Raw genomic sequence first — 26,674 nt, forward strand, 5'->3', positions numbered from 1 at the left:
CAGAATGGTATTTGAAAGGGAAGGGGAAGTCCTCCATCTGCTTACTAATATTTGGTTATTGTGAGGAGACTATATATGTACAATTTATAATATATCGATGCTTCATGAGTAGTTGCTGGAAATTTTGCAAATATGTACCTCACTCTTTACGTGCATCTATTCATTTTGGACACTTATCAATATCTCCAACTATTAGAGCACAGCCAAAAATAATTGTGAACTGGTAGTAAAATGTTTGTTTGTTAAACTTGTTTTAAGACCAATTTATGCACAGAAAGGCAAATCGGGACTGGCTGTATAGTTTAAAGTGGTAACCAAGCCACTACGTGCGTCCACGGGGTATTGAATCCGGGGTCCCTTGATAACAAGGTGACGACGTCACCACTACGCCATCGGGGAGGCCCTGATAACACAAAGTGTGTAGTTTCTTGAACGAGACCAGTAACAACAGAATCCTAATTCCAAAGCAGAGAATTTATATTTTAGCTATTTTACTACATAATCTATGTTAGTTGGCCATTTTACTGTAACGAAATGAATGTATCGACGGAAACAAAAATAAACATGCAGCTTCACAGGGACGATGTGTAAGCTTTCTTTCTACCAAGGAAAGGAAAACAGTTATTCTTCAGGGTTCCGGCACATTTGTCAATGGCCAATGGGCACGACCATATAATTCTCCCCCTCCCTGCCAGATTGTAAAAGCAGCGAGAGTCGGGTTGCTCAAACTGTGTAACCATGGTAAGAATATGGGAGGGTTTGTTGTTGGAATAAAGGAGAATTTCTTGAAAGCGACGTCAGCGCCTCCCTCGTGTTCCCTCGGTACTGTTGTTAGAACAGAACTAACGACACCCTCGAAATTTGGATTTCTTTCAACATCCAGCCAAGGCTTAAGGATTAATATTCTGATAATCTCATATCTGATACTAGGATATTTTAAAACAAAACTAGTATATTAACATTTATAAATATCTGGGACAACTATAACTTGTATAACAAGTACCAAATCACTTAAGTTCCACTCATAAACTAAGTGTACACTTTAACTGATAAAAGGTAGGTGCAGACTACTTAACTTTGACTTTTATTTACTGCTTTTTCAACAAAATGATCTTTTTTCACCACTTTTATATACCGAAATTGTAACTTTTTAAATGCAAAATTCATGAATTTTATTTACCATAAATCAGTGTCCCTACTCATAGTTATAAAATTGTGGAAAATGATACAATATTTTGTAAAAGACAACTGACAATGCAAAAGTAAAAAATATACCTTTATTGTTGTACATTTGTTTGCACTTTGAGTTCCACATAAACTTCAAAGTATAGTACAAGAAAAATAATAATAGGGTGAAAAATTCACTGTAATATATTTTATTTACACAGCTGTGCTTTCTAACACTTCAAGCACGAGGAAATGAACAATTACCATGTAACAAATGTTGGCACAAAAAGTAACATCTTTACATATCTACTCAGTTGCTCTATTATGATTACAAAATTTCATTCAACATATCTGTATCAAGACAAGTGATAACAATGATATATTGTGTCTCGTGAATTAAATTCCTCAATACGGAATATCTTTCTTCTCAAGTACCACATGACGGCATTTAGTAGAACAACATTCAACAAGTAAATGCATGGTATATGAATGAAGAGGGAGTGATATTTTGCAATTAGGATCACTTTTGTACAAGTATCTTAAAAAAAAAGTACAAGTAAATGAAAAAAAAAACACTTCATTAATAATAAACTAATTAACCATTACACTGATTGTTTCCATTTTTTATACAAAGACTGAAATGGATTTTATCTGCACATTAACTCGCACAGGTATATTTGTTGTTTTTTTATCTTTGTTTTATCACAGTGAGTGTGGTAATGCAACACTCGCCAAGAATTTTCATATTTATAATGTGGAATACAAAATACTTCAAACATAATTAGCAGAACAATTATTTATAGCAATGCACATATGCATTCATGAAAGTTGAAAAATGTGAATAACACTGCCTAGTTTTGGAATAATACAATATTTCTTGCTTGTGGGGTGGAACAGAGCCAACATTAAAAAATCAACCTGGAGAAAAACACATTTTATCACAGTAGAATTAAATATAATTATTCAAATTCAAGCAGATTGATCTGAAATCCTTCCTGTTGGTTCTATAATCTAACGAACTTTCTCGCAAGATCTATTCCCAGCTTTCAATAAAAACTTTGCATTACCACAGTCTTTGCTTAGCTTCAATTTGAAGTAGGATTGAAACTTGAACAATGGAAAATACATTATTATTCACTATACCCTTATAAACAGCACAGTGATGATTTTATAGTAAGTAATGCTTCACAAACTTTACGTTCGCATCATCAGACCCAGTTAAATAAGAAAAAAACACAGATTGTTGAATCAGTTCCAAAATATACTTAATTGTTTTCATGATTAACCATCTTGGAACTATTTCAACAAACTGTGAAATACAGAAGTTTTCCTTTCTTGTGGTTTCCAATTCCACTAAGGTAAGGTAAAGTTCCCCATGCATATAGCACCATGCCATGAAGGCACATTTAGGGTATGTGAGGGTAGGGCCCCACACATTCTTGATGTTAGCCATTTTGGAGGTGATGTGATCCAGGTTCCCCATTGATTTGAGGCTGGGTGAGCCACAGATTTGCTTCATGCAGGAACAAGGCTGGAAAATTCCCGACCTTAGATCACCCACCCTAGGAATCGAACCGGGGTCTCCCACGTGTCTTTCCACAAGGTCTCATAATGCAAAGAAGTAGTTTGTGAAATATTGCCGTCATAAAATAATCAATGTGCTGTTTATAACCACTACATAGTGATTGAAACATTTACAAGTAAACATTGCCAACTTTTAATTCCAAAGTTTTCTCTGAAGCAACAAAATAATCTTATTACAGATACATTAACAGGGAATCACACCATGACTGGTTCCTGTTTGTTAGGAACATACATATGTATAGAGTGCTTATTTCTAAATATATTGGCTTGGTAGGTACATGCAAGATATAATCTATTCTACACAACAGTCATTGTTCCATGTAAAAGTTTGGTATGTGATCAATTTCGTCACCTTTCTCAGGCATATACTGAGGAAACTGCCAAAAAAAAGTGGCAGAATTGAATGCCCCAAAGGTTCAGTGCCATTTTCTTTCCATTTAGCAGGTAACAATTCTCGTGTATGTTTTGCTATGTACGTACAACAGAAGAAATGTTTAAAAAATGAAAGAATGAAAAAATAATGCAGATTTACAAGGCATATTAAATTTGAAAGAAAGGAAAAAGAACTTTCACTTCTTGTGTCTCTTCGTTCTTGAATTCTAATCAAGACTTAACCTGGATTCAAAAGGATGAATGTTCCCATGTACACGTACAACAACGGAAGGCACGGCATGAAGTTATATCATCACTACTTCTTAGATCACTACGAGACAGAGCTGAAAAGAAAGGAAACATATAATGCAACAGCTGCACATAGAACTATATAAATCAGTCAATGGTAGTGTCTTCATTTCATCAAAACTGTGGGATTGTTAATACATCCACTGTAAGTACTGCAATGTGAATCTTTCAAGTATGGAAGCAAAGTGCAAAGCTCTCAGTATTAATTCTTTAACACGTTATTCATACAGAAAAATATATTACTCTACAACATTACTGCATGCTTAATTCACACATTTAGATGAAATTGCAACTATTCATACATGTAACAGTTGGGCTGAAAAGTTCATAGGCTGACTCATAGATGGCGTTACTAGAATTAAATCCATGTGATTTTTACTTAGTACTAACCTTCAAAAGATACGTGTATAAATTTCACAGCTGCCGGATAATTAGTTCGTGAGATATAGCATTGTGAGTGAAGCAGCTTTTGTTATTGTGAAAAAATGGATAAAAAATAATTTCGTGTGTTAATAAAGCATTGCTTTTTGGCGAAAAAAAATACTGTTGAAGCCAAGGCTTGGCTTGATAAACATTATTCGGACTCTGCACCAGGAAAATCAACCGTTGAGAAGAGGTTTGCTAAATTTAAACGAGGCGAAATGAGCATCGAAGACGATGCACGCAGTGGACGCCCCAAAGAGGCTGTTACCGACGAAAACATCAAAAAAGTAGTCCACAAAATAATTTTAAATGATCGTAAAGTGAAGTTCATCGAGATAGCTGAGACTTTAAAAATATCAAAGGAACGTGTTGGACATATTGTGCATGAATATTTGAACATGCGAAAGCTGTGTGCAAAATGGGTGCCGCGCGTGCTCACAATCGATCAAAAGCAACAACGTTTTGATGATTCGGAGCAATGTTTAGCGATATTCAACCGTAATAAACACGAATTTTTCCGTCGATATATTACAATGGATGAAACATGGCTCCGTAACTACACTCCAGAGTCCAATCGACAGTCAGCCGAGTGGACTGCACGTGATGAACCAAATCCAAGGCGTGGAAAGACGCAACAGTCGGCTGGCAAGGTTATGGCATCAGTATTCTGGGATGCGCATGGCATTATATTCATCAATTACCTCAAAAAGGGCCAGACCATCAACAGCGATTATTACATAGCGTTGTTGGAGCGTTTAAAGGATGAAATCACGAAAAAACGGCCCCATTTGAAGAAGAAAAAAGTGGTTTCATCAAGACAATGCACCGTGTCACAAATCAATTAAAACGATGGCAAAATTATATGAATTAGACTACGAATTGCTTCCCCATCCACCATATTCTCCAGATCTGGCCCCCAGTGACTTTTTTCTGTTTGCAGACCTTAAAAGAATGCTCGCTGGAAAGAAATTTAGCACTGATGAAGAGGAAATCGTCGAAACTGAGGCCTATTTTGAGGCTAAAGAGAAATCGTACTATAAAAATGGCATCGAAAAATTGTATGACCGCTATAATCGTTGTATCGCCCTCAAAGGCAACTATATTGAATAATAAAATCGAATTTTGTCAAAAAAATATTTTTTACTATGTTAGCCTACGAACTTTTCAGCCCAACTGTTAAATATAAATGAGGATGAAGCAGGTAAAACAAGCTTCCATGATAGCATAGTGGTAAAGTCATCACTTTATACTCAAGGTATTCCAATTAGCCTATCTGTGCATAAAGTGGACTTTTTGGTGAGAATGACAATGCGATGAAGTTAGAAGCTGATGAAATTTTATTCTGAGTGTGTTTCATCAATTGAGCACAATACAAAATAAAACAAGCAAATTTCCCACCTTTCACTGACCATACAAAACATCCACCATGCCAAATACTGTAAAACTCTTTCATGTTCTTGGATTTTCCCACATACAGTCTATTGCATAGAAGTTCTTTAGTCTCAGTTCTATGGAAAACATAAAACTTCCACTGCCCCTCCTCCCCCCAAACATAATAAGCTGTCCTTTAATAAATATGAAACAAAATTTTACACTAAAAAGATCATAATCTACAAGGTAACCAAACAATACGTACCACCCCTAACTGATAAAAGTACAGGTATAAGTAGGTTATCCAGAAATAAAATATTTACAAACCATTTACATTGCACTTAACAAACTAAAGGTTAAAAGATTAAAAATCAGTAACTTACATGTGTGAGCATGAGATTTATCAAACTACGTTTCGAAGGTTATACTACCTCCTTCTTCAGGTTGAAACGATGTTTTCAGACACCTGACATGGTGCCTCGTCGAGAAAGTGATGGTTGAGGATTTAGGTTAAAATGGTATAGGAAAGACACTTTCTAAAAAAAGAATGTAAAATACACATACTAAAACCGCGCAATACTCTATAAAAACAAAAGAACGTTCAAAGCTGATGACGGCAAACTGCCGATCGGTGCTCGGGGTAGGCAAATGCACGGTGTCAGCTCATACCTGGAGAAGGAAAACTCCTCCCCCCCAGTCTTTCCTCAACTGGGGACCGTGAGTCACCAATCGAAGGTGAATTCAACTTCCACCTCAGCGGCTTTCCTAACCTCAGGGGTAACATGGAAGCCCATCTCGTCTCTACTCCCGGCGGCTTTATCCCATTTTTTAAAAAAGTTTATCCAGCCGTCTTCCAAATTCCCATCATCCCTATTGAGTTTATTCCTATTATCCGCGCATATGTAGGCTGCCTCATACACATTCCTGTCCAATTTATTGTTAATCTTCCTAATGACTTCTCTTTTGGCGATCTTATGCCGGTTAACTAATACGTGTTCAGACAATCCTGTCTTGGGTATACCCTCCTTTACATCTTTATCGCGCTCGCCCCACCTAATTTGCATACTCCTCCCGGTCTGTCCCACGTATTCCTTTCCGCATTCACATACTATCCTGTACACTCCCTTTTGCTCTTCAGGGTTATTGCCCCTATCTCCCCTCCCTTTCTTATAAAACGTGAAGTGTTTTTCAATGCTCCGAGGTGCTCTCACACCACATTTTATCCCGTATCCCCTTACGGATTTTTCAATTTTCTTGGGAACACCCTTAAAATATGGAATCCCGACAAAATATGTGTTCTTTTCACCATTTCCTACCTCCGTTTTATCTTCATCTTCAACTTTATCCTTTTGTGATAGTTCTTGTCTAACAATCTTTTTTGCTTTCCTAGCTACTTTTTCCATGTCGCAGATTGTATATCCATTCTTTATACCCACCTTCTTTATCCATTCTTCTTCTTTTTCTTTCTCTTTTTCGTCATTGCACAGTCTTTCGGTGCGAATGAAAAAGTTAAAAACATTTAACTTAGTTCTATTCGAATGTTGGGATCTCTTACGGAGGTACAGCTTGCCAGCCAACGGTTTATGAAAGACCCCGGTTACAATCCGTTGTCCAGTTTTAGTAAGGCACAAGTCTAGAAAGTGAATCTTTCCGTTGGCCAGATCTTCTCTGGTAAAACCAATTCTGGGATCTTGCTTGTCCAATTGGTTGAAAATGCTATCAAGTTTGGTTTCATTCCCTATGATGAGGATGTCATCTACGTATCTTCCATAGTATTTTACCCCCCCCCCCCCCCCCCCATATTTGGAATTTGGAAGACCGCTGGATAAAATTTTTTTAAAAAATGGGATAAAGCCGCCGGGAGTAGAGACGAGATGGGCTTCCATGTTACCCCTGAGGTAAGGAAAGCCGCAGAGGTGGAAGTTGAATTCACCTTGGAATGGTGACTCACGAGCCCCAGTTTTGGAAAGACTGGGGGGGAGGAGTTTTCCTTCTCCAGGTATGAGCTGACACCGTGCATTCGCCTACCCCGAGCACCGATCGACAGTTCGCCGTCATCAGCTTTGAACGTTCTTTTGTTTTTATGGAGTATTGCGCGGTTTTAGTATGTGTATTTTACATTCTTTTTTTAGAAAGTGTCTCTCCTATACCATTTTAACCTAAATCCTCAACCATCACTTTCTCGACGAGGCACCATGTCAGGTGTCTGAAAACATCGTTTCAACCTGAGGAAGGAGGTAGTATAACCTTCGAAACGTAGTTTGATAAATCTCATGCTCACACACGTAAGTTACTGATTTTTAATCTTTTAACCTTTAGTTTGTATTTAATTGTGAGCAATCAGCACATTATCAGTATGTATACATTGCACTTATGATATGCATACCATACACTACTTTTTGACATAATAATTACTACTATTGTTGAGGCACTTGTGCCAGTTTTTATATCCCATTACCATAGGATGATACTCATTGTTTCCATGGAACCACTATCCAGCAAGGATGGATTTCACATGCAGGAACACATAAAGAACACTTGTATCTATGTCTGGGATGTAGGTGAGATGATTTCAGTTGTTCAGAGCAAAATGACATGATGAGATCTTGCTTTGCAGTGACAGTGTGTAGGCAGGCGTTGTCATTAATCAACAGAACACCCTGGTTAACCCTAGAACGGATGCGACAGACCCAGGTGGTAATATTTCTCTGAATCCCCGATAAAGTTTTCAACATACTATGCTGTCGCTCTCAGTACCTTTGGTTTACATTCTGTAGATGTCACTAGTTGTATCATCGAGACTGCCATTGCATCAGCTATTCTGTTACATGTGTTGAAACTCTGTCTGGGTCTATTTATTAGGATACCCAGCCCATCCACTCAAGGTTTTTTTTTTTTTTTTTTTTTTTTTTTGGTGCAAGTTCATGAAACTACAGTGGTGGCCAAAAGTCTGGAAAATCATCAAAATATTCAATCATTCATACTTTTTAATTGATGAAATTTTACATTTCATTTTTAAAATGTATACTATAAGATTACTTGAACAAATATAGATACAGATTATCATAATTTCCATACTCTAGTATTTTGTAGCATGTCCTTTGTTTTTTAACACTTCCGATATCTGTTTGAGCATAGAGTGCGCCAAGCGTTGACAGTAATCTGACATAATTTAAATGACCCATACTTCCTTTATTTTTTGTACCAGGTCATTGTATGACGTTGGGGACTTCTCCGAGACCTTCATCTTCATGATGGACCATGCATTTTCTATGCTGTTTAGATCTGGTGAACTGCCTGGCCATGGATGGAGCAACTGGTAGTCACGCGAGGTTAGCCATGATTTCACTTTCTTAGTACTGTACCATCTTGTTGAAAATAAGTATACTGATGAATGTCCATAACAGCTGGAAGCTTCTGTTGAATGATCTGTAGATACACCTCTCCATTTATGGTAGTGTTCCTTGGTATTATCCATAGTGAATCACGTCCTTTTGCGGAAATACAACCCCAGACCATCACTTTTTCTGCTTGTTTCACAGTAGGAACGACATAACGTTGGTCATACCTTTTGTTTTTGGGGCGTCTTACATATTTATTATAATGGAAAAACTGACTAAACGTTGATTCATCAGAAAACATCACTGATTCCCAGTCCTCTGCTGTCCAAGCCATGTCACGACGACATGAAGTCTCTCCTTCCACTTTCAATTTTCAAATCCCACTAACAAGTGTTCAGAATACAGCTGTACCTTCTCAATTCACAGATATCCACTGTTTGTTTCGCAACAACAAATAAAGCCAAAAATGTTGCAACAGAAACTTCAACAATAATAATACCCTTATAATATTGTTCGCTACATCAGAATAAGCTTTGAAGTCATTGATAAAATTATATATAGTTCAAATGAGAAACCAACCTTTGCATAAGAAGAAGAAACATATAATATTATTTACAGAAACCATTGATATACCTAGTCATATCATAAATACTGACACAACATTGAAAGTGAATTATGACGATAGTGTTAAAGATACTTTAATGTCCTGATTGTATAGGTTACTTACAGGTCTACGGAACACATAACACCAATCATTTTTCAAAATGGCCATCTTTGGCATTCACACAGGCCTGAAGTCTCTGCGGCCACTCATCTACAGCATTACACACTGTCTCCGTAGGGAAAGTCGCCACTGCCTTCACCAGGGACCGTTTCAGACTGTCAATATTGGCATGCCTCCTCATACAGACCATGCCCTCAAGCACTGACCACAATTTGTAGTCTAACGGGTTGAGGTCAGGGCTGCTAGCGGGCCAATTAGCTGGAGCAATGAAGTCCGGGACATTGCTCTTGAGCCACTCCTGGGTAGAGTGTGCCTTATGGGCTGGTGCGGAATCCTGTTGGAAGGTCCAATGTTGGTTCCTGAACAAAGTGTCACTCAAAGGCTTCACAACAGAGTTCAACACAGTATTTTCGTACACTCTGGCTGACGTTTTCACCCCTTTTTCACAAAAATGCAGCTTGGTGGTGCCATCATACGCCACGCCCCACCAAACCATGACTGAGGCCGGATGATGACCTCCTCTGGATCTTCGGGGCTTTCTCCCGAGCTTCGTGGGATGTTGACGCATACACCCGGTCATTTTGGCGATTGAAAGTTTCCTCAATGTTGAATATCTTTTCATCTGTGAAAAGAATTTTCCTGTGGCCATTGTTGGCGTAACGCTGCAGGAGGCATTTTGCTTTTATCACCCTCTGCTCTTTCAGATGTGCATTGAGGAAGTGACCTGTACTTCACCGGTAAGCCTTCAACCCCAAGTCACTTCTTAACACACGAGACACTGACATTTTGGGAATGTTCAGCTCACGAGCAAGCACTGCCTGCTTTCGTACAGGATTTCTCCGAATACGGGCTGCCACTGCTTGCACTAACTTTTTGGTTCGTACGCTGCGTGGGTGGCCTTGCCTTGGGCGATCATCAACTGTCCCAGTCTCTGTGAATCGCTTGATGGTCCGATACACGAAAGATTTGCTGATATTCAACTTTTTAAGTGTTCTGAATATCATGGGGGCTGTTTGACCCACTTTATGAAGCGCTATTACTGCCACACGATTTTCGTAATCGCCCCACTCCAAAGCTACACTTTTACGAACACACTTCCTCTATGACAGCTCAACTCACAATGGCCCACTCCAGCCTCTTGCACAGGAAGGTTGGCCGCGACCTTGAAAACCGGTTGTACACACTGCCTCAAACTTTATGTCAGTATTTATGATACGACTAGGTAATATCCTGCCACTTGTATGAATGTGTAGGCTAATAGAAAACAAAAGAATAGAAGGACATAAAATTTATTTGTATGTGAAAGCCAAAAAAGAGATTTCTTGAAGAATTTTTCCGACTGTAGATACGTTTTCCGAAAGAAGAAGAAATTGATGAACTTTTGGAGAGTGACTTCTGGTGGAAAAAAGTAACGTAAGCAAATGGATTGGGTCTCACAGACCCAAAATGAAATTTTTGTCTAAAACAATATTATGATCTACAGGGTGGCTCAAAAAGTCACTGAACACCCTCGGTACAAGGCCATTGCAGCACGCAACGTGGAAATGGTGATGACTAATCGTTATCAGGCCAAGGGGGAACCGCATTGACGCCACCCGTGCGGTCGGCAGCCATCTTGATGTCCGCAATCTTGAATTCAACTTCAGAATTTTAAATGGGAAGGGGGTGATATGATATATCAAATCAGGCTAGAATTTCACGAGAAATGCAATGGTGAAGATTTTTTCGACGTATCTTTAACCATTAAAAAGTTATGACTGAATTATTGTACCAATTTGCTCCTTTTTGAGGTGTTAGAAAAATGCCTTAAAATTTGTTTAGCGCATCGGTAATGCATCGAGATCAAAGTGATGTCTAGAGAGAGAGGTTTGCCTGCCATTGCACACGATTTTAATCAGATACATCCACGAAGAGCTGCGCATTATGAATGGTTGTCGCGAACAATTACGATGTGATGCTTCCATTAAATGAAAAGTCTTTCACAGTGACAAGGCTAATGTTTATGTTCATAAGGAAGTTCATAAACAGAATATTCAATCCTTTTTATCTGATAAAACATTTTCGACAGATCAAAGCTGAATGGTTAGTGCTGGTAAGTTAATGGTGTGGCGTGCTGTGTGGAACACGATTGGTTAGTCAATTTTTCATCAACGGAATCTTAAATGCTTAGGGCTACTTAGATTTGTTAAATAAACAGGTTTTTTCATCCTTGCTTATGGAAGAAGGTACATTTTACAGAGTTTTTTTTTAATAGGGAGGAACACCAGAACACTATGGGAACGTTGTGAAGCAGTTTCTGTCCAAAGTTAGTTATCAGATGACAAGGGTCGCATATTCTGTTTATGAACTTCCTTATGAACATAAACATTAGCCTTGTCACTGTGAAGGACTTTTAATTCAATAGAAGCATCACACTGTAAATTGTTCGTGACAACTATTCATAATGAACAGCTCTTCGTGGATGTATCCGATTAAAATTGTGTGCAATGGCATGAAAATTGCTCTCCCTAGACATCACTTTGATCTTGATGCATTACCGATGCGCGAAACAAATTTTAAGGCATTTTTCTAACACCTCGAAAAGTAGCAAATTGGTACAATAATTCAATCATAACTTTTTACTGGTTAAAGATATGTCGAAAAACCTTCACCATTGCATTTCTCGTGAAATTCTAGCCTGATTTGATATATCATATCACCCCCTTCCCATTTAAAATTCTGAAGTTGAATTCAAGATGGCGGTCATCAAGATGGCCACCGACCGTGCGGGTGGCATCAATGTGGTTCCCCCTTGGCCTGGCAACGATTGGTCATCACCATTTCCACGTTGCGCGCTGCAGTGGCCTTGTACCGAGGGTGTTAAGTGACTTTTTGAGCCACCTGTATATTATACACTTGTAGTAGTAAAATTGAAATAAAGTTTTTTATAAATTTCTAAATCGAATATTTCACTTTGGGTCTGAGAGACCCAACCTGTCCGCTTACTTTACTTTTTATTACCCATCCAATTTAGGGTTAAGCATGCCCGATCACTTCTGGTTTGGACGATGATGCAATTTATTAAGCATGTCGCAATAGTCACCTGTGTTGATTGTGTAGCCTTGAAATGGATTACAGCCTGCAAGCTATAAACACACTGCATGGTGCACACATTCTGTTTGAATGTTGACAAATTTCACATGTTCCTTGATAAAGAATCAACAAACTCTGTTCCAACACACACCATCATAACTGCAGCATTACAGTAACAATATTTGCAGATTTTGAGTATACATATATCCTTCCTATAATATATTGATAATGAATTATATAAAATTGCAAATGTTCTACGAAGAATCCAAATAGTTTACCTCCTCAATTAATACAATGTAAATGATGTAATTTTCCATAAAGCTGTACACGTGAGAAGTGATTTCCTATTATTATTGAAGATAGTGATAGATTTGCAGAAGAAGCAATCTTGTTTCACAAATCGGCAAAACATGCCCACACATGCCAAATGTGGTGAACGGAATAAAAAAAAAACATTAATTTATTATCCGTTCACCATGGCCTCACTCGCTACTAAAGTGTGCAAGAGAGTGAGAATTGTGACACCAGTGCATATTTTAGAAATCATTGCCGATTTATGTTTATATGTGCAGACTGGCTTCCCGATAGATGGCTATCAAATCGAGAACTAGCTTGCACATGTGCCTTTTCATTCACCGAAGTACGTGAAGTTCTTTCACGGAAAACCATGTATCAAGTCCCTTGTCTCGCCTTTGTCCTGGATTAGTGTGTGTGTACGGATACACCAGTGTTACCTCCCCTCCAATACTCGCCATCGCCTGCATGAATCCACCTTACTGCTATGCACGTGATAAGGTTGGAAGGAAGTTGCCACTCAAACCAGCATACAAAGTGCTTGTCAAGTAGTTTTTTTTGGCGTGGCATTAAATGTGAACAGTGAACAACACTTTCGTTGCACAGATTCTTCAATTATTTAAAACTTCAGTTTGAAATAATACATGAATGTTTCATTATAGCATCGTCGTTTTGTTTATTACCTGGATTAATAGCGACGACGTGCTAGAAACACAATGGTGAAATGATTGAAGAATGTGAGTACAGTGAAGTGTTCAATTGTTAAGTATATTTCACATCTATGTAAATTGTGTTTGGAGAGAGTGAGTGTATGAATGCCTGTCTTATTTTTGGTGAGTAGACCAAGTCATTTTTGTATATACTATATAATATTTCACATCAGGGCAAAACCTTAAAAATTAAATTAGGAATTTATGAGCAGCATAATTTTAAGACACACTTGGTTATCGTTAAAATAGGATCACAAAATGTTCCTGATACAATTTATGCCTTATAATCTATTGTGCGTTGAATCAGACAGAGAATAATATAAAGAGTATATTTATTGAAGTCAATCATAGTTTATCTGTGTAAAAAAATTCAAATTTTCGTGATGGTATCACATCTTCAGGAGTAGAGAGACGTTGTATAATTAAGTGACTAGAGGGAAGAGTAAGCATGACCTGCAGTTTTGCCAGGTCCTGAAGGAAAAAAAGTGTTGACAGTACCACAAATTTTTTTTTTAGTTCTTTCGCCTGGCTTGTCGAAAACTGAGTGGTGGGGGGGGGGGGAAAGGTGGTGGTGAGGGTGAGGATAGGGGATGAGGGGCATTACTGGGTGGCCTTGTTCAGGCCTGGAGGTGTGGTTGCATTCATGGTCGATATGTAGGCCCTCTCCCATCTTCTACGTATTGAGGTGTTGGTGGATTGGGGCAAGGAGTGGACGATCGCTACTTGGAAGCAGTCATTAAAAGGAATATTGTGGTGATTGGTGTGAATGGCAACAGCAAAGTCCAGGTTTTGGGTAGAGGAGTGGTGCTTGTTGATGCGGAGGTTCAGGGCTGTGGATGTTTCCCCCAGGTAGAAGCTCCCGCAGATGTTGCACGTGAGGATATAAATTAGGTTAGAGCTGTTGCAGGTTCCTTTGGGGTAGAGGGTGAATTTGCCGGTGGCAGTGTGGATCTGGAGGGTGCGGGAAGTGACAAATATGGGGCAGGTTTTGCACCTTGGGCAGTTGCATTTGTGGGCAGGTGCGAGTTGGTTGTGAGTAGGTGGATTGTGGTGGACCAGGATGTTTTGGAGATTGGGAGGGCATTTGAAGACAACTCTGGGCTTGTCGGGGAAGATATTTCTGGTGTCAGGATCACCGTGCAGGATGGGAAGGAGGGAACGTAGAGTGTGTCTGATTTTGTTGAGGTGGGGGTGATATTGGGTGACAAGTGCAGGGGGATTGGTGGCAGGTTTCTTGGTGGGAGTGTATGAAGCAGCTCGGGATATTTGTTTGGTGACCAGGGTGGAAGGATATCCACGGTTGGTCAAGGCTTGGTGTAAGCGGAGGTTATAGTTCTGTCGGGAGGTGGCTGAGGTGTTGACCTCTGAGCGCCAGGGAGAATGGGATGGCTTTCTTGGTGTGGAAAGGATGGGAGCTGAAGAAGTGTAGGTATTGCATATGGTTGGTAGGTTTGATGTGGATGGAGGTTTCCATGGTGGGAGAGTGTTAATTTTCTGAAGGAAGTGGCTGGTGTCCCAGAGGTAGGAGGGCAGAGCTTTAACAAGAGGCTGGAGGTGGTAGTCGACAAAGGCTGAGATTCTTTCAGAAGGTGAATTGTAACTGGACACAATGGGTCTGCCAGGGTTGCAGGTTTATGGATCTTGGGCAGCAGGTAAAAAGTGGCGGTGCAGGGGTTGTCTGGGATGAGCATGGATATGGTGGAGGCTGTCAGGCCCTCCGGGGAACCTCGGGTGTGGATAAAGTCCTGGATTCTGTTGAGGTGTGTGGCTGAAAGGTCGACCGTGGTGGTTTTGTAGGTGGAGGAGTCGGCCAGCTGGCGAGTGACTTCCGCCAGGTAATCTTGAGAGTTCAAGACCACCGTGGTGGATCCCTTGTCAGCTGGGAGGATTTTGATGTGGTGGTTCTGGCGGAGATCTTGAAGGGCTTTATTTTGAGAGGGATTCAAGTTGGGTTTGTTGTGGAAGTTGTCAAGAATTGAGCTGTCAGTGATAGTGGAGATTATGGCAGTGATGTATCTTTCCAGGGGGTGGTTGGTGGGCAGGGGGGGTGGGTCTTGGGAAGATGGTGGGCAAAATTGGAGGAGGCTTGAGTGGGTTTCATTGGTTGTGGTCTGGGGGGAAGGGTTTTTTGCCCAGAAGTGTTGCCATCTGAGGTGTCTGGCAAAGGTGTGGATATCGAAGAGGAGACGGAATTGGTTGTGGGGAGTTGTGGGGGAGAAGGTGAGGCCTTTGGATAGAATATCAATTTCGGTAGGGGTGAGATTGTGGTTGGACAAATTTAGTACACTTTGGTTGTGTTGAGGTCGGTTAGGGTCGTTGGTGACCATGGGTCTGGTAGGGGTGGGTTTGTCCGTGGACTGGTTGTTTACCAAGGTGCGAGAATTGTGGGTCCAGCTTTGGTGTTTGTGCGGTTCTATTAGTGGTGCTGGAGGAGGGGCAGTAGAGGGCATGTGGATTTGGGAGTGAATTGTGGTGGGAGTGGAAAGGGGAGAGTGCAGCCAGCCTGATGCGCATCAATAACCACCGCTCCTCCACTCACAACCTGGACTTCACTGTCGCCCTCCACACCAACCACCACAACATCAGTTTCAACGACTGCTTCCGGGTAGCGATCATCCATCTCCTACCCCAACCAGCCTATACATCGGCCATGAGTGCAACCACTCCTCCTGGCCTGAACAAGGCCACCCAGTAATGCCCAACCCTCACCCACCCTCCCGCCCAACTCATCCTACACACTCACAGTTTACGACGAGCCTGGTGACGAAACAGTGTTTTTTCGTTCTACGCACCGCTTCTTCTTCGATGGGGACCTGGCAACTCTGCAGGGCCCCAACTTCCGGTTCCGTCTATTTCTCCTCACACCGATGATGCTATGAAATTAGCGAAAATTTTGAATTTTTCTACTGTCCGGTGAGTGTTTCCTTTTACCTTCTTTGATTTATATATATATATATATATATATATATAAAAATGATGAAGGAGACAGTAAACACTTACCACACGAAGAGAAATTATTCTATATTTCTCGATCTATGTCGCATTTTCAAGTTTAAGAAAAAAGATCGGCGTTACTAAGCGAAGAGGCACAATTATATATATATATATATAATTTATATCCGACTTTTTATGCTGAGGCAAATTTTGAAAAGAGATTCCATCGACTTTGCATGCAATTATTTCAGTCCACTAATATTTCAATCCAAAGTAGTGTGTGTGGCAGATCTGTGTCAATGATGGGAATTGTGTATATTTCTTATGTCTTACGGAAGTCGCTAAAGCAGGGCACTAGACGATTTTCAACGTTTTGGCCAGTTCCGTTATGCACATCTGTGCAGTTAGGATATGTACGTGTTTATGAATCTGTTTTTCTATGGACCTCGTTTTGCCAGCTCTCTAAGAATGTATTGTAGTGAATCATTTTGGTTGTCGATTCAATTTTTGAAGACCAGACCATTCACTGAGTTGTTACAAGGAGAAAATACCATCCCTGTTACAAAATATGCTGGTGCAGCATAGACATCGTAACACCCCTTGTTACAAAAAGACTGTAGCAGACCAGAGAGAACGTGGTACCGTTACACAACCTCCTGTTTATTTTGAATGTCTTTTGACATGAAAGTTAATAAAAGGGGGAAAAAGTTCCATTATACCAACTGATGGTTCATAACAGGTAACATTATGCTAAGATGCCAGGGGTCCAATCCTGGCCTGGGCATGGATGATTGTGAGTGTCCTTTCATCAATTTCATCATGTCATCATTTATCCCCAGCTTCGCAAATTAGCCAAAAGTGGCACAATCAATCAATGGTTCATAGCAGGTAAATTTACAAAAGTACAAATATGTGAATAGTGGAACCTCGATTTGACATTTTTTTCAGGGGACTACGCTGAATAAACTTAAAATGTAGGAAAATATAAAAACATTTATAACATTTTGCTATGTTGCGACCATCATGATTGAATATATAATGCAGGAAGATGTAAAATAAAGTAACGAGTTCCACTTTATTAACAAGTAATCATTATCAGGAGCTGTATTGATTCCTAAGAAGATATATTTGGAACAGCATACCTGTGAGCCAATGAGGTGAGGTAAAAAACTACTGTTCTTGGTTCTAGTTCCAGAACACGAGATTTCCATTTGTTGTACTGAGCATCTGAAGAATCTCTCAGCGTTAATGGCTTCAATTTGGATCTAAGTACTTGTTTAAGTCGTTGTCTCACTCCATCCACTGTAATGTCTGCATTTCTTAAGAATGGCGGTTCGATGCAATCAGCTGGCGTCTTAGGTGCTTCTAGCCGCTGTGGATAGAGAGAGAGAAAAAGTCAGTCAACAGTGTCAGTAACTGGTATGCAGTTGTATTTTCATTTAAATAAACAGTGCGATGATTCCAATGTACTGGTCAAATATCTGAATCAAAGTAAAATGACAGAAGGGAGGGTAGTCACAACTAAATGAAACAGGAAACATACACTAGATGAAAAAAAAGGGTGATACTTTGCAGCCTAGCCACATAATCAGTCAACATCATAGGTCACTGACGTCAGATGATATGTGTCATTGAGGAACAGACGTGTTGTATCAGATAATACTTACTCAATACAGATATCAATGCCAATACTTGGAAATCGAAACAATTCTAAGTACGAGGGCCACTATTTATATTTTGAGCCTTCGCAACACTGATTGAAGTTAGGTGCGATTTGACGTTTGCACGGAATCGTCTGGCATTATTGATTGATTGATTTGTTGTTTTAAGTCCACTTTATGCACAGTAAGGCTAATTGGGACTGGACCTACAGTTTAAAGTGGGATCCGAACCACTTATGCCTCCACCGGGTATCGAACCCGGGACCCCTTGATTACAAGGCGAAGACGCTACCACTGCGCCATCGGGGAGGCCCTGCATTATTGACCATAACGTACTTCAAATGTTTTGTCAATAGCTTCATTTGTGTTGTTTATGTTGCCTTGGAGATTGCGTGACAACAATAAAATGGAATTAACTCGTGAACATTTTCGTGCGATGATTTTTTACGATTTTCGACGTGGATTATCAAGACAAGAGTGCATCGATCAACTTACTTCCACATTTGGCGATGAAGCGCCATCCTTTGCCACTGTGAAACACTGGTATAACGAATTTAATCGTGGCCGCCATTCGCTCACCGACGAGATTCGCGAAGGTCGTCCAAAATCAGTTGTTGTTCAAGAAAACATTGATGCTGTGCAAAACCTAATACTGCAAGATCGTCAGGTGACATACTGTGAGATTGAGGCAACCATAGGCATTAGTTCCACCAGCATATATCAAATATTACATGATCATTTAGCTGTGAGAAATGTATGTTCTCGTGGGATCCCACACAATTTGACAAAAACTCAAAAAGACGCTCGTGTCAATTGGTGCAAACAAATGCTCAATAAATACAATCGTGGTGCTTCAAAAGACGTATATAAGATTGTAACAGGTGACGAATCATGGATATATGCATATGAGCCGGAACGTAAACAGCAGTCGACTGTATGGGTGTTTCAAGATGAACCCAATCCAACAAAAGTTGTTCGCACTCGAAGCACATCGAAACAAATGGTCGCCTGTTTTTTCGGGAAAACTGGTCATGTGGCAACTGTGCCTTTGGAGGAACGTAGAACGGTCAACTCTGAATGCTACACAACAATTTGTTTGCCAGAGGTCTTCGGTCAAATACGGAAAACAAACAAACGCCGTCGGATCATTCTTCATCAAGACAATGCCAGCTGTCACACATCTCGTCTAACAACCGACTTTATGAACAGTCAAAAAATCGAATTGATGGGTCATCCGCCGTACAGTCCTGATTTGGCACCCAATGACTTCTTCTTGTTCCCGAATGTCAAGAATAAATTGCGTGGACAACAATTTTCATCGGCGGAAGACGCCGTTGATGCTTTCAAAAACCATATTATGGAGGTGTCTCAAGAAGATTGGAAAAACTGTTTTGACAAATGGTTCAAACGAATGCAAAAGTGTATTGACCATAAAGGAGAATACTTCGTAAATAGTGACCCTCGTAGTACAAAAGATTTATAAACTTTAAAAAATATATATTTTTGATTGGGACTATATCTTGTCAGTCAAACTGCCAAAATTTTGATTTAAAATATTAATAATTTCATACCTTTATACACATAAACTATGTACTTTAGCATCCCATGCACGTTTTCCAGGAAATATATGCACAATACATTCTGTGTCTAAAAAGTTTGGTGAATGGTCTGATATCACAACGGAAACATGGACAACGTGCACTTGCATGTACAAAGCTGTTCACACACGTCGAGAAGCACCAGCTAGCGTGGAGTACACATGGCCCTCGGGGTAAACCCGCTGCAGGCAGTCAAACATAGTCAGCGTTTGAGGTAGTGTCACAATGCAATGGAGCAACGAGTAAACATCAAGTTCTACCACAAATTATGGAAAATTGCAACAGAGACCATGAAATGTTGGTGCAAGTGTACGGGATGGAAGCCACGAGCAGAAAATGTGTTTACGACTGGTTCAAATGCTTTCGTGATGGGAAAGAAACGAATGAGGATGAGCAACGTTCAGGTTGACCGTCAACAAGCAGAACCCCAGACATGATCGAGCGAGTGAGACATATGCTGGCATGAGATCGGCAACTGACTCTTCGATTGACGGTGGAGAAACTGGGCATTAGCAAGGACATGATACACACCATCGTCCAATCCAAGAATGTGTGACAAAAGTTCTGTGATTGATTCCTAAAAAGAGGCATTTGCTGACAGTTTCCAGAAACTTTACAAATGTTGCGAAATGTGTGTTGTGGCAGATGGCGATTATTTTAAAGTCCATTAAAGGTAATTTATTTGTATCTTTTGTTTTGTTTGTTTTCTGATATCATTCACTGAACATTTTAGGCACAGGGTGTATATTTCAGTTAATTATCATGCCAACACAAAAAATTCCAACGTACCTCAAAATTAACCATTACTCTGAAATTCTCAGGCCTGGTTTCATCCTCAATCAGTAATCGTGCAATTTCTTCATCATCAACCATGGCTCTCATATATGATAAAATAGTGATGTGGATTTCTTCCATTGTCCAGTATGACCTTATTTTGATTGTGCGAGGTAACTTGTCTACCTGTAAAACAAGAGACAACATGCATATGCACAGTCAAATGAAGAAACAACTGCATGCATTTAAATTATGTTTACAAACTCGGACAAATCCAATGCTTGCCCAAAATGTGAATATCCTACCACAAGGTCTGCCAAATTGTGATGAAATTTGTGAAAAATATTCCACAAGGATAAACACTATTTTCAAATGCATTAATAATTTAATTTAATTGAAAAATAAAACCGCACCCGAGCTGATACCACTGTGGAAAGAGACATAGTGGTTGCAAATTCTCACCAAAATCAATACCGATGCTTAAGGATTGTTACAATTAAAAGCAGTTCAAAATATTGATTAGTATCAATACAGCAGAACCTAAATTTTACATTGTCCGACATTATACATTCAATCCTCATGGTCCCAGTGGAGGATAATGTTATGAAATGTTCCCAGATTTTACTTTTCCTGCATTTCAAGTTTTTACTTATTGATTACCTGAAAACGTAAAATCTGGGGTTCCACACTACAACTATTCCATTTAATTATAACTAGGATTGCCAGACGTCCGTTTTTTCCGGACATGTCCTACATTTTAACCTTTTATCCGGCATCCGGGGAGGAATTTTAAAAATATCATAAATGTCCTACATTTTGAGCGTCAGATAATATTAATTAGGAAAATACGGGTTTCAGTTGAACAAAGAGAATCATGCATGTTACAAAACAAGTCTATAGACTGCGCTCCCAAACTCAAGTGAAATTAATTTTGAATTGGAGATTCCCCAAAAAGAAAAGTTTGTCCTGCTAGAACAAAACCGGAAGCAATTTATGAACAATTCTCTTGGTCTATGTTCTGATGATGTCGCTGGGGGAGGGAGGGAGTGGGAGGGAAGTGGGGGAGGGGGAGAGGGAGGGGGAGAGAGAGAAGGGGGTTCTTCCCCTTTCACCAAGCCAGGGTGAAATGGGAAGGACCTGGGAAGATATAGTTTGACCGTTCAGTCTCTTATAAATACGTGACCTCAAATTTTCCTCTGTGAAGTACCATTTAAAACATGGAGCAAGAAGTGTATTGTTTAGTATTGATTACAAGTTTTGAAATTTTGCATTTAATGATTCATTATGAAATCATATTATTTTAAAACTGAAGTGTCAATTTTAAATTACTTTCTAACGTGTTATAGAAATGTGTATTATTTATTGCGAATGTTTTGTCTCCTACATTTTGGGACATTATGTCCTACTTTTCCCTTGTAGCGATCTGGTAACCCTAATTATACTACATTAATTTTGAACAGTTTTGCTTTAAAATAATAAAATCAGAAGACTAAAATAGCACTTATTCAGTAACAAAACATTTTTTTTTACATATACTCCACAATGGCATTGATGATGATTTAATTGGCAGTGTCGAATATTGGCATACTTGCTACTCTCCCTTTGTTTTTTCTTTCTTTTCAAGACTGCTCTAGACAATGGTAACATCAAGCAACTTCTATGAAACTTGAGAATACATAATGCTTAGTCACTAACCATATTCCAAAATCTAATAAAGGTTAAAAATCAGTAACTTACGTGTGTGAGCATGAGATTTTTCGAACTACGTTTCGAAGGATATACTACCTCCTTCTTCAGGTTGAAACGATGTTTTCAGACACCTGACATGGTGCCTCGTCGAGAAAGTGATACCAAAGACCCATAAGAAAGGGATACCCCTCAGACCCATCATCCCCATGTATACGCATCCAGGTTATGGTCTAACTAAAGAAATGATTAAGAGGATGGGGAAAATTAATGTGGACACTCAGTTTAGTATCAAAAACTCTTTTATGGTCAAAGAAACCATTGAAAAACTTACCATAGAAGAACGAGACACAATCTGTAGTTTCAATGTTATTAATCTGTATCCCAGTGTCCCCTGGGACAAAGCCGGGGATTGCTTGTATAGATGGTTAATAGACCAAAATGTTGAAATCTTGGTCGCCTGGGAATATGTCAGGTGGTTTTTTCTCATTACGGGGTACAATTACTTCTACGTTAACGATAAAATCTTCCGACAAAAAGAAGGGTTGGCCATGGGTAACCCCATTTCCGGCCTCGTATGAAACCAAACTTGATAGCATTTTCAACCAATTGGGCAAGCAAGATCCCAGAATTGGTTTTACCAGAGAAGATCTGGCCAACGGAAAGATTCACTTTCTAGACATATCCCTTACCAAAACCGGACAATGGATTGTAACCGGGGTCTTCCATAAACCGTTGGCTGGCGAGCTGTACCTCCATAAGAGATCCCAACATTCGAATAGAACTAAGTTAAATGTTTTTAACTTTTTCATTCGCACCGAAAGACTGTGCAATGACGAAAAAGAGAAAGAAAAAGAAGAAGAATGGATAAAGAAGGTGGGTATAAAGAATGGATATACAATCTGCGACATGGAAAAAGTAGCTAGGAAAGCAAAAAAGATTGTTAGACAAGAACTATCACAAAAGGATAAAGATGAAGATAAAACGGAGGTAGGAAACGGTGAAAAGAACACATATTTTGTCGGGATTCCATATTTTAAGGGTGTTTCCGAGAAAATTGAAAAATCTGTAAGGGGATACGGGATAAAATGTGGTGTGAGAGCACCTCGGAGCATTGAAAAACACTTCACGTCTTATAAGAAAGGGAGGGGAGATAGGGGCAATAACCCTGAAGAGCAAAAGGGAGTGTACAGGATAGTATGTGAATACGGAAAGGAATACGTGGGACAGACCGGGAGGAGTATGCAAATTAGGTGGGGCGAGCACGATAAAGATGTAAAGGAGGGTATACCCAAGACAGGATTGTCTGAACACGTATTAGTTAACCGGCTTAAGATCGCCAAAAGAGAAGTCATTAGGAAGATTAACAATAAAATGGACAGGAATGTGTATGAGGCAGTCTATATATGTGCGGATAATAGGAATTAACTCTATAGGGATGATGGGAATTTGGAAGACTGCTGCAGTAACTTTTTAAAAAATGGGATAAAGATGCCGGAAGTAGAGACGAGATGGGCTTCCATGTTACCCCTGAGGTTAGGAAAGCCGCCGAGGTGGAAGTTGAATTCACCTTGGAATGGTGACTCACGAGCCCCAGTTGAGGAAAGACTGGGGGGGAGGAGTTTTCCTTCTCCAGGTATGAGCTGACACCGTGCATTCGCCTACCCCGAGCACCGATCGGCACTTCGCCTTCATTAGCTTTGAACGTTCTTTTGTTTTTATAGAGTACGAGGGCCACTATTTATATTTTGAGCCTTGGCAACACTGATTGAAGTTAGGCGCGATTTGACGTTTGCAAGGAATCGTCTGGCATTATTGACCATACCGTACTTCAAATGTTTTGTCAATAGCTTCATTTGTGTTGTTTATGTTGCCTTGGAGATTGCGTGACAACAATAAAATGGAATTAACTCGTGAACATTTTCGTGTGATGATTTTTTACGATTTTCGACGTGGATTATCAAGACAAGAGTGCATCGATCAACTTACTTCCACATTTGGCGATGAAGCGCCATCCTTTGCCACTGTGAAACGCTGGTATAACGAATTTAATCGTGGCCGCCATTCGCTCACCGACGAGATTCGCGAAGGTCGTCCAAAATCAGTTGTTGTTCAAGAAAACATTGATGTTGTGCAAAACCTAATACTGCAAGATCGTCATGTGACATACTGTGAGATTGAGGCAACCATAAGCATTAGTTCCACCAGCATATATAAAATATTACATGATCATTTGGCTGTGAGAAAGGTATGTTCTCGTTGGATCCCACACAATTTGACAAAAACTCAAAAAGACGCTCGCGTCAATTGGTGCAAACAAATGCTCAATAAATACAATCGTGGTGCTTCAAAAGACGTATATAAGATTGTAACAGGTGACGAATCATGGATATATGCATGAGCCGGAACGTAAACAGCAGTCGACTGTATGGGTGTTTCAAGATGAACCCAATCCAACAAAAGTTGTTCGCGCTCGAAGCACATCGAAACAAATGGTCGCCTGTTTTTTACGAAAACTGGTCATGTGGCAACTGTACCTTTAGAGGAATGTAGAACTTTCAACTCTGAATGGTACACAACAATTTGTTTGTCAGAGGTCTTCGGTCAAATACGGAAAACAAACAAACGCCGTCGGATCATTCTTCATCAAGACAATGCCAGCTGTCACACATCTTGTCTAACAACCGACTTTATGAACAGTCAAAAAATCGAATTGATGGGTCATCCGCCGTACAGTCCTGATTTGGCACCCAATGACTTCTTCTTGTTCTCGAATGTCAAGAATAAATTGCGTGGACAACGATTTTCGTCGGCGGAAGACGCCGTTGATGCGTTCAAAAACCATATTATGGAGGTGTCTCAAGAAGATTGGAAAAACTGCTTTGACAAATGGTTCGAACGAATGCAAAAGTGTATTGACCATAAAGGAGAATATTTCGAAAAACAATAAAGCAGTTTTCAATGCCAAATTCCCGTTTTTTCATTGTTAGGCTCAAAATATAAATAGTGACCCTCGTATTGCACGATTTTAGTATGTGTATTTTACATTCTTTTTTATAGAAAGTGTCTTTCCTATACCATTTTAACCTAAATTCTCAACCATCACTTTCTCGACGAGGCACCATGTCAGGTGTCTGAAAACATCGTTTCAACCTGAAGAAGGAGGTAGTATAACCTTTGAAACATAGTTCGAAACATCTCATGCTCACACACGTAAGTTACTGATTTTTAATCTTTTAACCTTTAGTTTGTATTTAATTGTGAACAATTAGCACATTACCAGTATGTTACACTACACATGAACTGATAGTATGGAACAGTGATCTTTAGCTATACCAGGGAAAGAATAAAAACTGAATTGAAAATTCTACAAACACCATATACTATTTAGTAATATAAGAGTATCATTCATATCCTCTTGCTTTGTAATGTACATTTATAAATATGAAGTTGGCTTTTCAACACAAAGCCTACTGCAACTATCTAATGACTAGAGCCCGGAAGTTAAGGCATTTATTTTCGTTAAAATAGGCAGGCAAAAAGGCATTTATAATGTGGTAAATAGGCACTAAAAATGACAAAAAAAAGGCAAAATAAACCGAAAAAAGGCACATTTAGAAGTCGCTTACTTTTATCTATAATTTCTGGCAAAATGTTAAAATCTAAATTGGGAAGAGCATTTCAATTTTCTCCATCTTGATTGCACATAACTACAAGGTGCTTTTTAAGTTCTAAACATTCATTGATAGTCGTCTGTCAGAGAGAATGTTTTTCATAATAGAAAATGATCTTTCTACTTCGACAGAAGTTATTGGAGCATACATATAAGAAGCTAATGTAGCTGGACTCATTTTGGTAACAGCATTTTCACCTTTTAGAATATCACAAATTGCTTTCAATTGTTTCAAGTCCTCATTTGCACTCACTACCCGTTAGCACTTTTCCGCAACAGCTCACCCCTTTTCTCCTGGCACTTCCATCATCTGCTGCATAGAATCCTCGAAGATTTTCATGGATGCTATAATTGTAATTGTCTCTGGCAATGCACCATAATGTGCAAAAGTAAACTTGAATAGCGCAGGAGTTTTTTCACTTCACGAATTGAAGCCGCTTCATTTTCTGGAAGAGCATCGATCACCTCACTGATTTTTTTGAAGGTTGTTAGCATAATATATAGCTGCTGATATCCAGGTTCCCTATCTCGTCAAGACTGGTTGCTGAGGTAAACTAAGCTCAATCGCAACTTCCTGAAATTTTTGGGTTCGAGAGGGAGATTTCAGAAATATTTTCTTTGTGTTCGAAATCAACCTGTCCACTTCAGCAGTCAATCATGCACAAGAAATGTTAACCGAAAGGCAATATCCTGACTCAGCATGAAATACTACTTTTTTCTCACACTTTTCTCCTTCAGCAATGTTGAAACATGCGCGAGTTCAATATTACTTAAATAAGGCGAAAATTATGCACATAATAAATGGAAGAAAAATAAATGCCAACAACGTTTTTTGGGAGAAGAATAATTTATATACACATTTTTTTTAAAAAAAATGTCAAATTTCATTGAAAAAGGCAAAAAAAGGCATAATTAAAAATAGGCAGTGGGGTCCCAAATAGGCAAAATAGGCAAAATGAAAAGGCTTCCAAAAAAAATCGA

At 39.4% G+C, this 26,674-nt stretch overlaps 1 protein-coding gene across 1 annotated transcript in view; it reads right to left on the reverse strand.

Moving 5' to 3' along the window:
- Nucleotides 1-1,280: 1,280 nt before the first annotated feature.
- The window catches only part of LOC145998900 (uncharacterized), a 94,970-nt gene continuing 69,576 nt past the window's right edge, over nt 1,281-26,674 (reverse strand). The window contains exons 12-14 of the mRNA XM_083135644.1: nt 20,350-20,520; nt 17,444-17,673; nt 1,281-3,467 (exon numbers count right to left, since the gene is read on the reverse strand). Coding sequence (XP_082991770.1) covers nt 3,455-3,467; nt 17,444-17,673; nt 20,350-20,520 — 414 coding nt within the window. The 3' untranslated portion in view covers nt 1,281-3,454. The remainder of the gene's footprint in view (nt 3,468-17,443; nt 17,674-20,349; nt 20,521-26,674) is intronic.

This window comes from Lepisma saccharinum, chromosome 1 (genome assembly GCF_977018435.1).
Source record: "Lepisma saccharinum chromosome 1, izLepSacc3.1, whole genome shotgun sequence".
Classification (NCBI taxonomy): Eukaryota; Metazoa; Arthropoda; class Insecta; order Zygentoma; family Lepismatidae; genus Lepisma; species Lepisma saccharinum.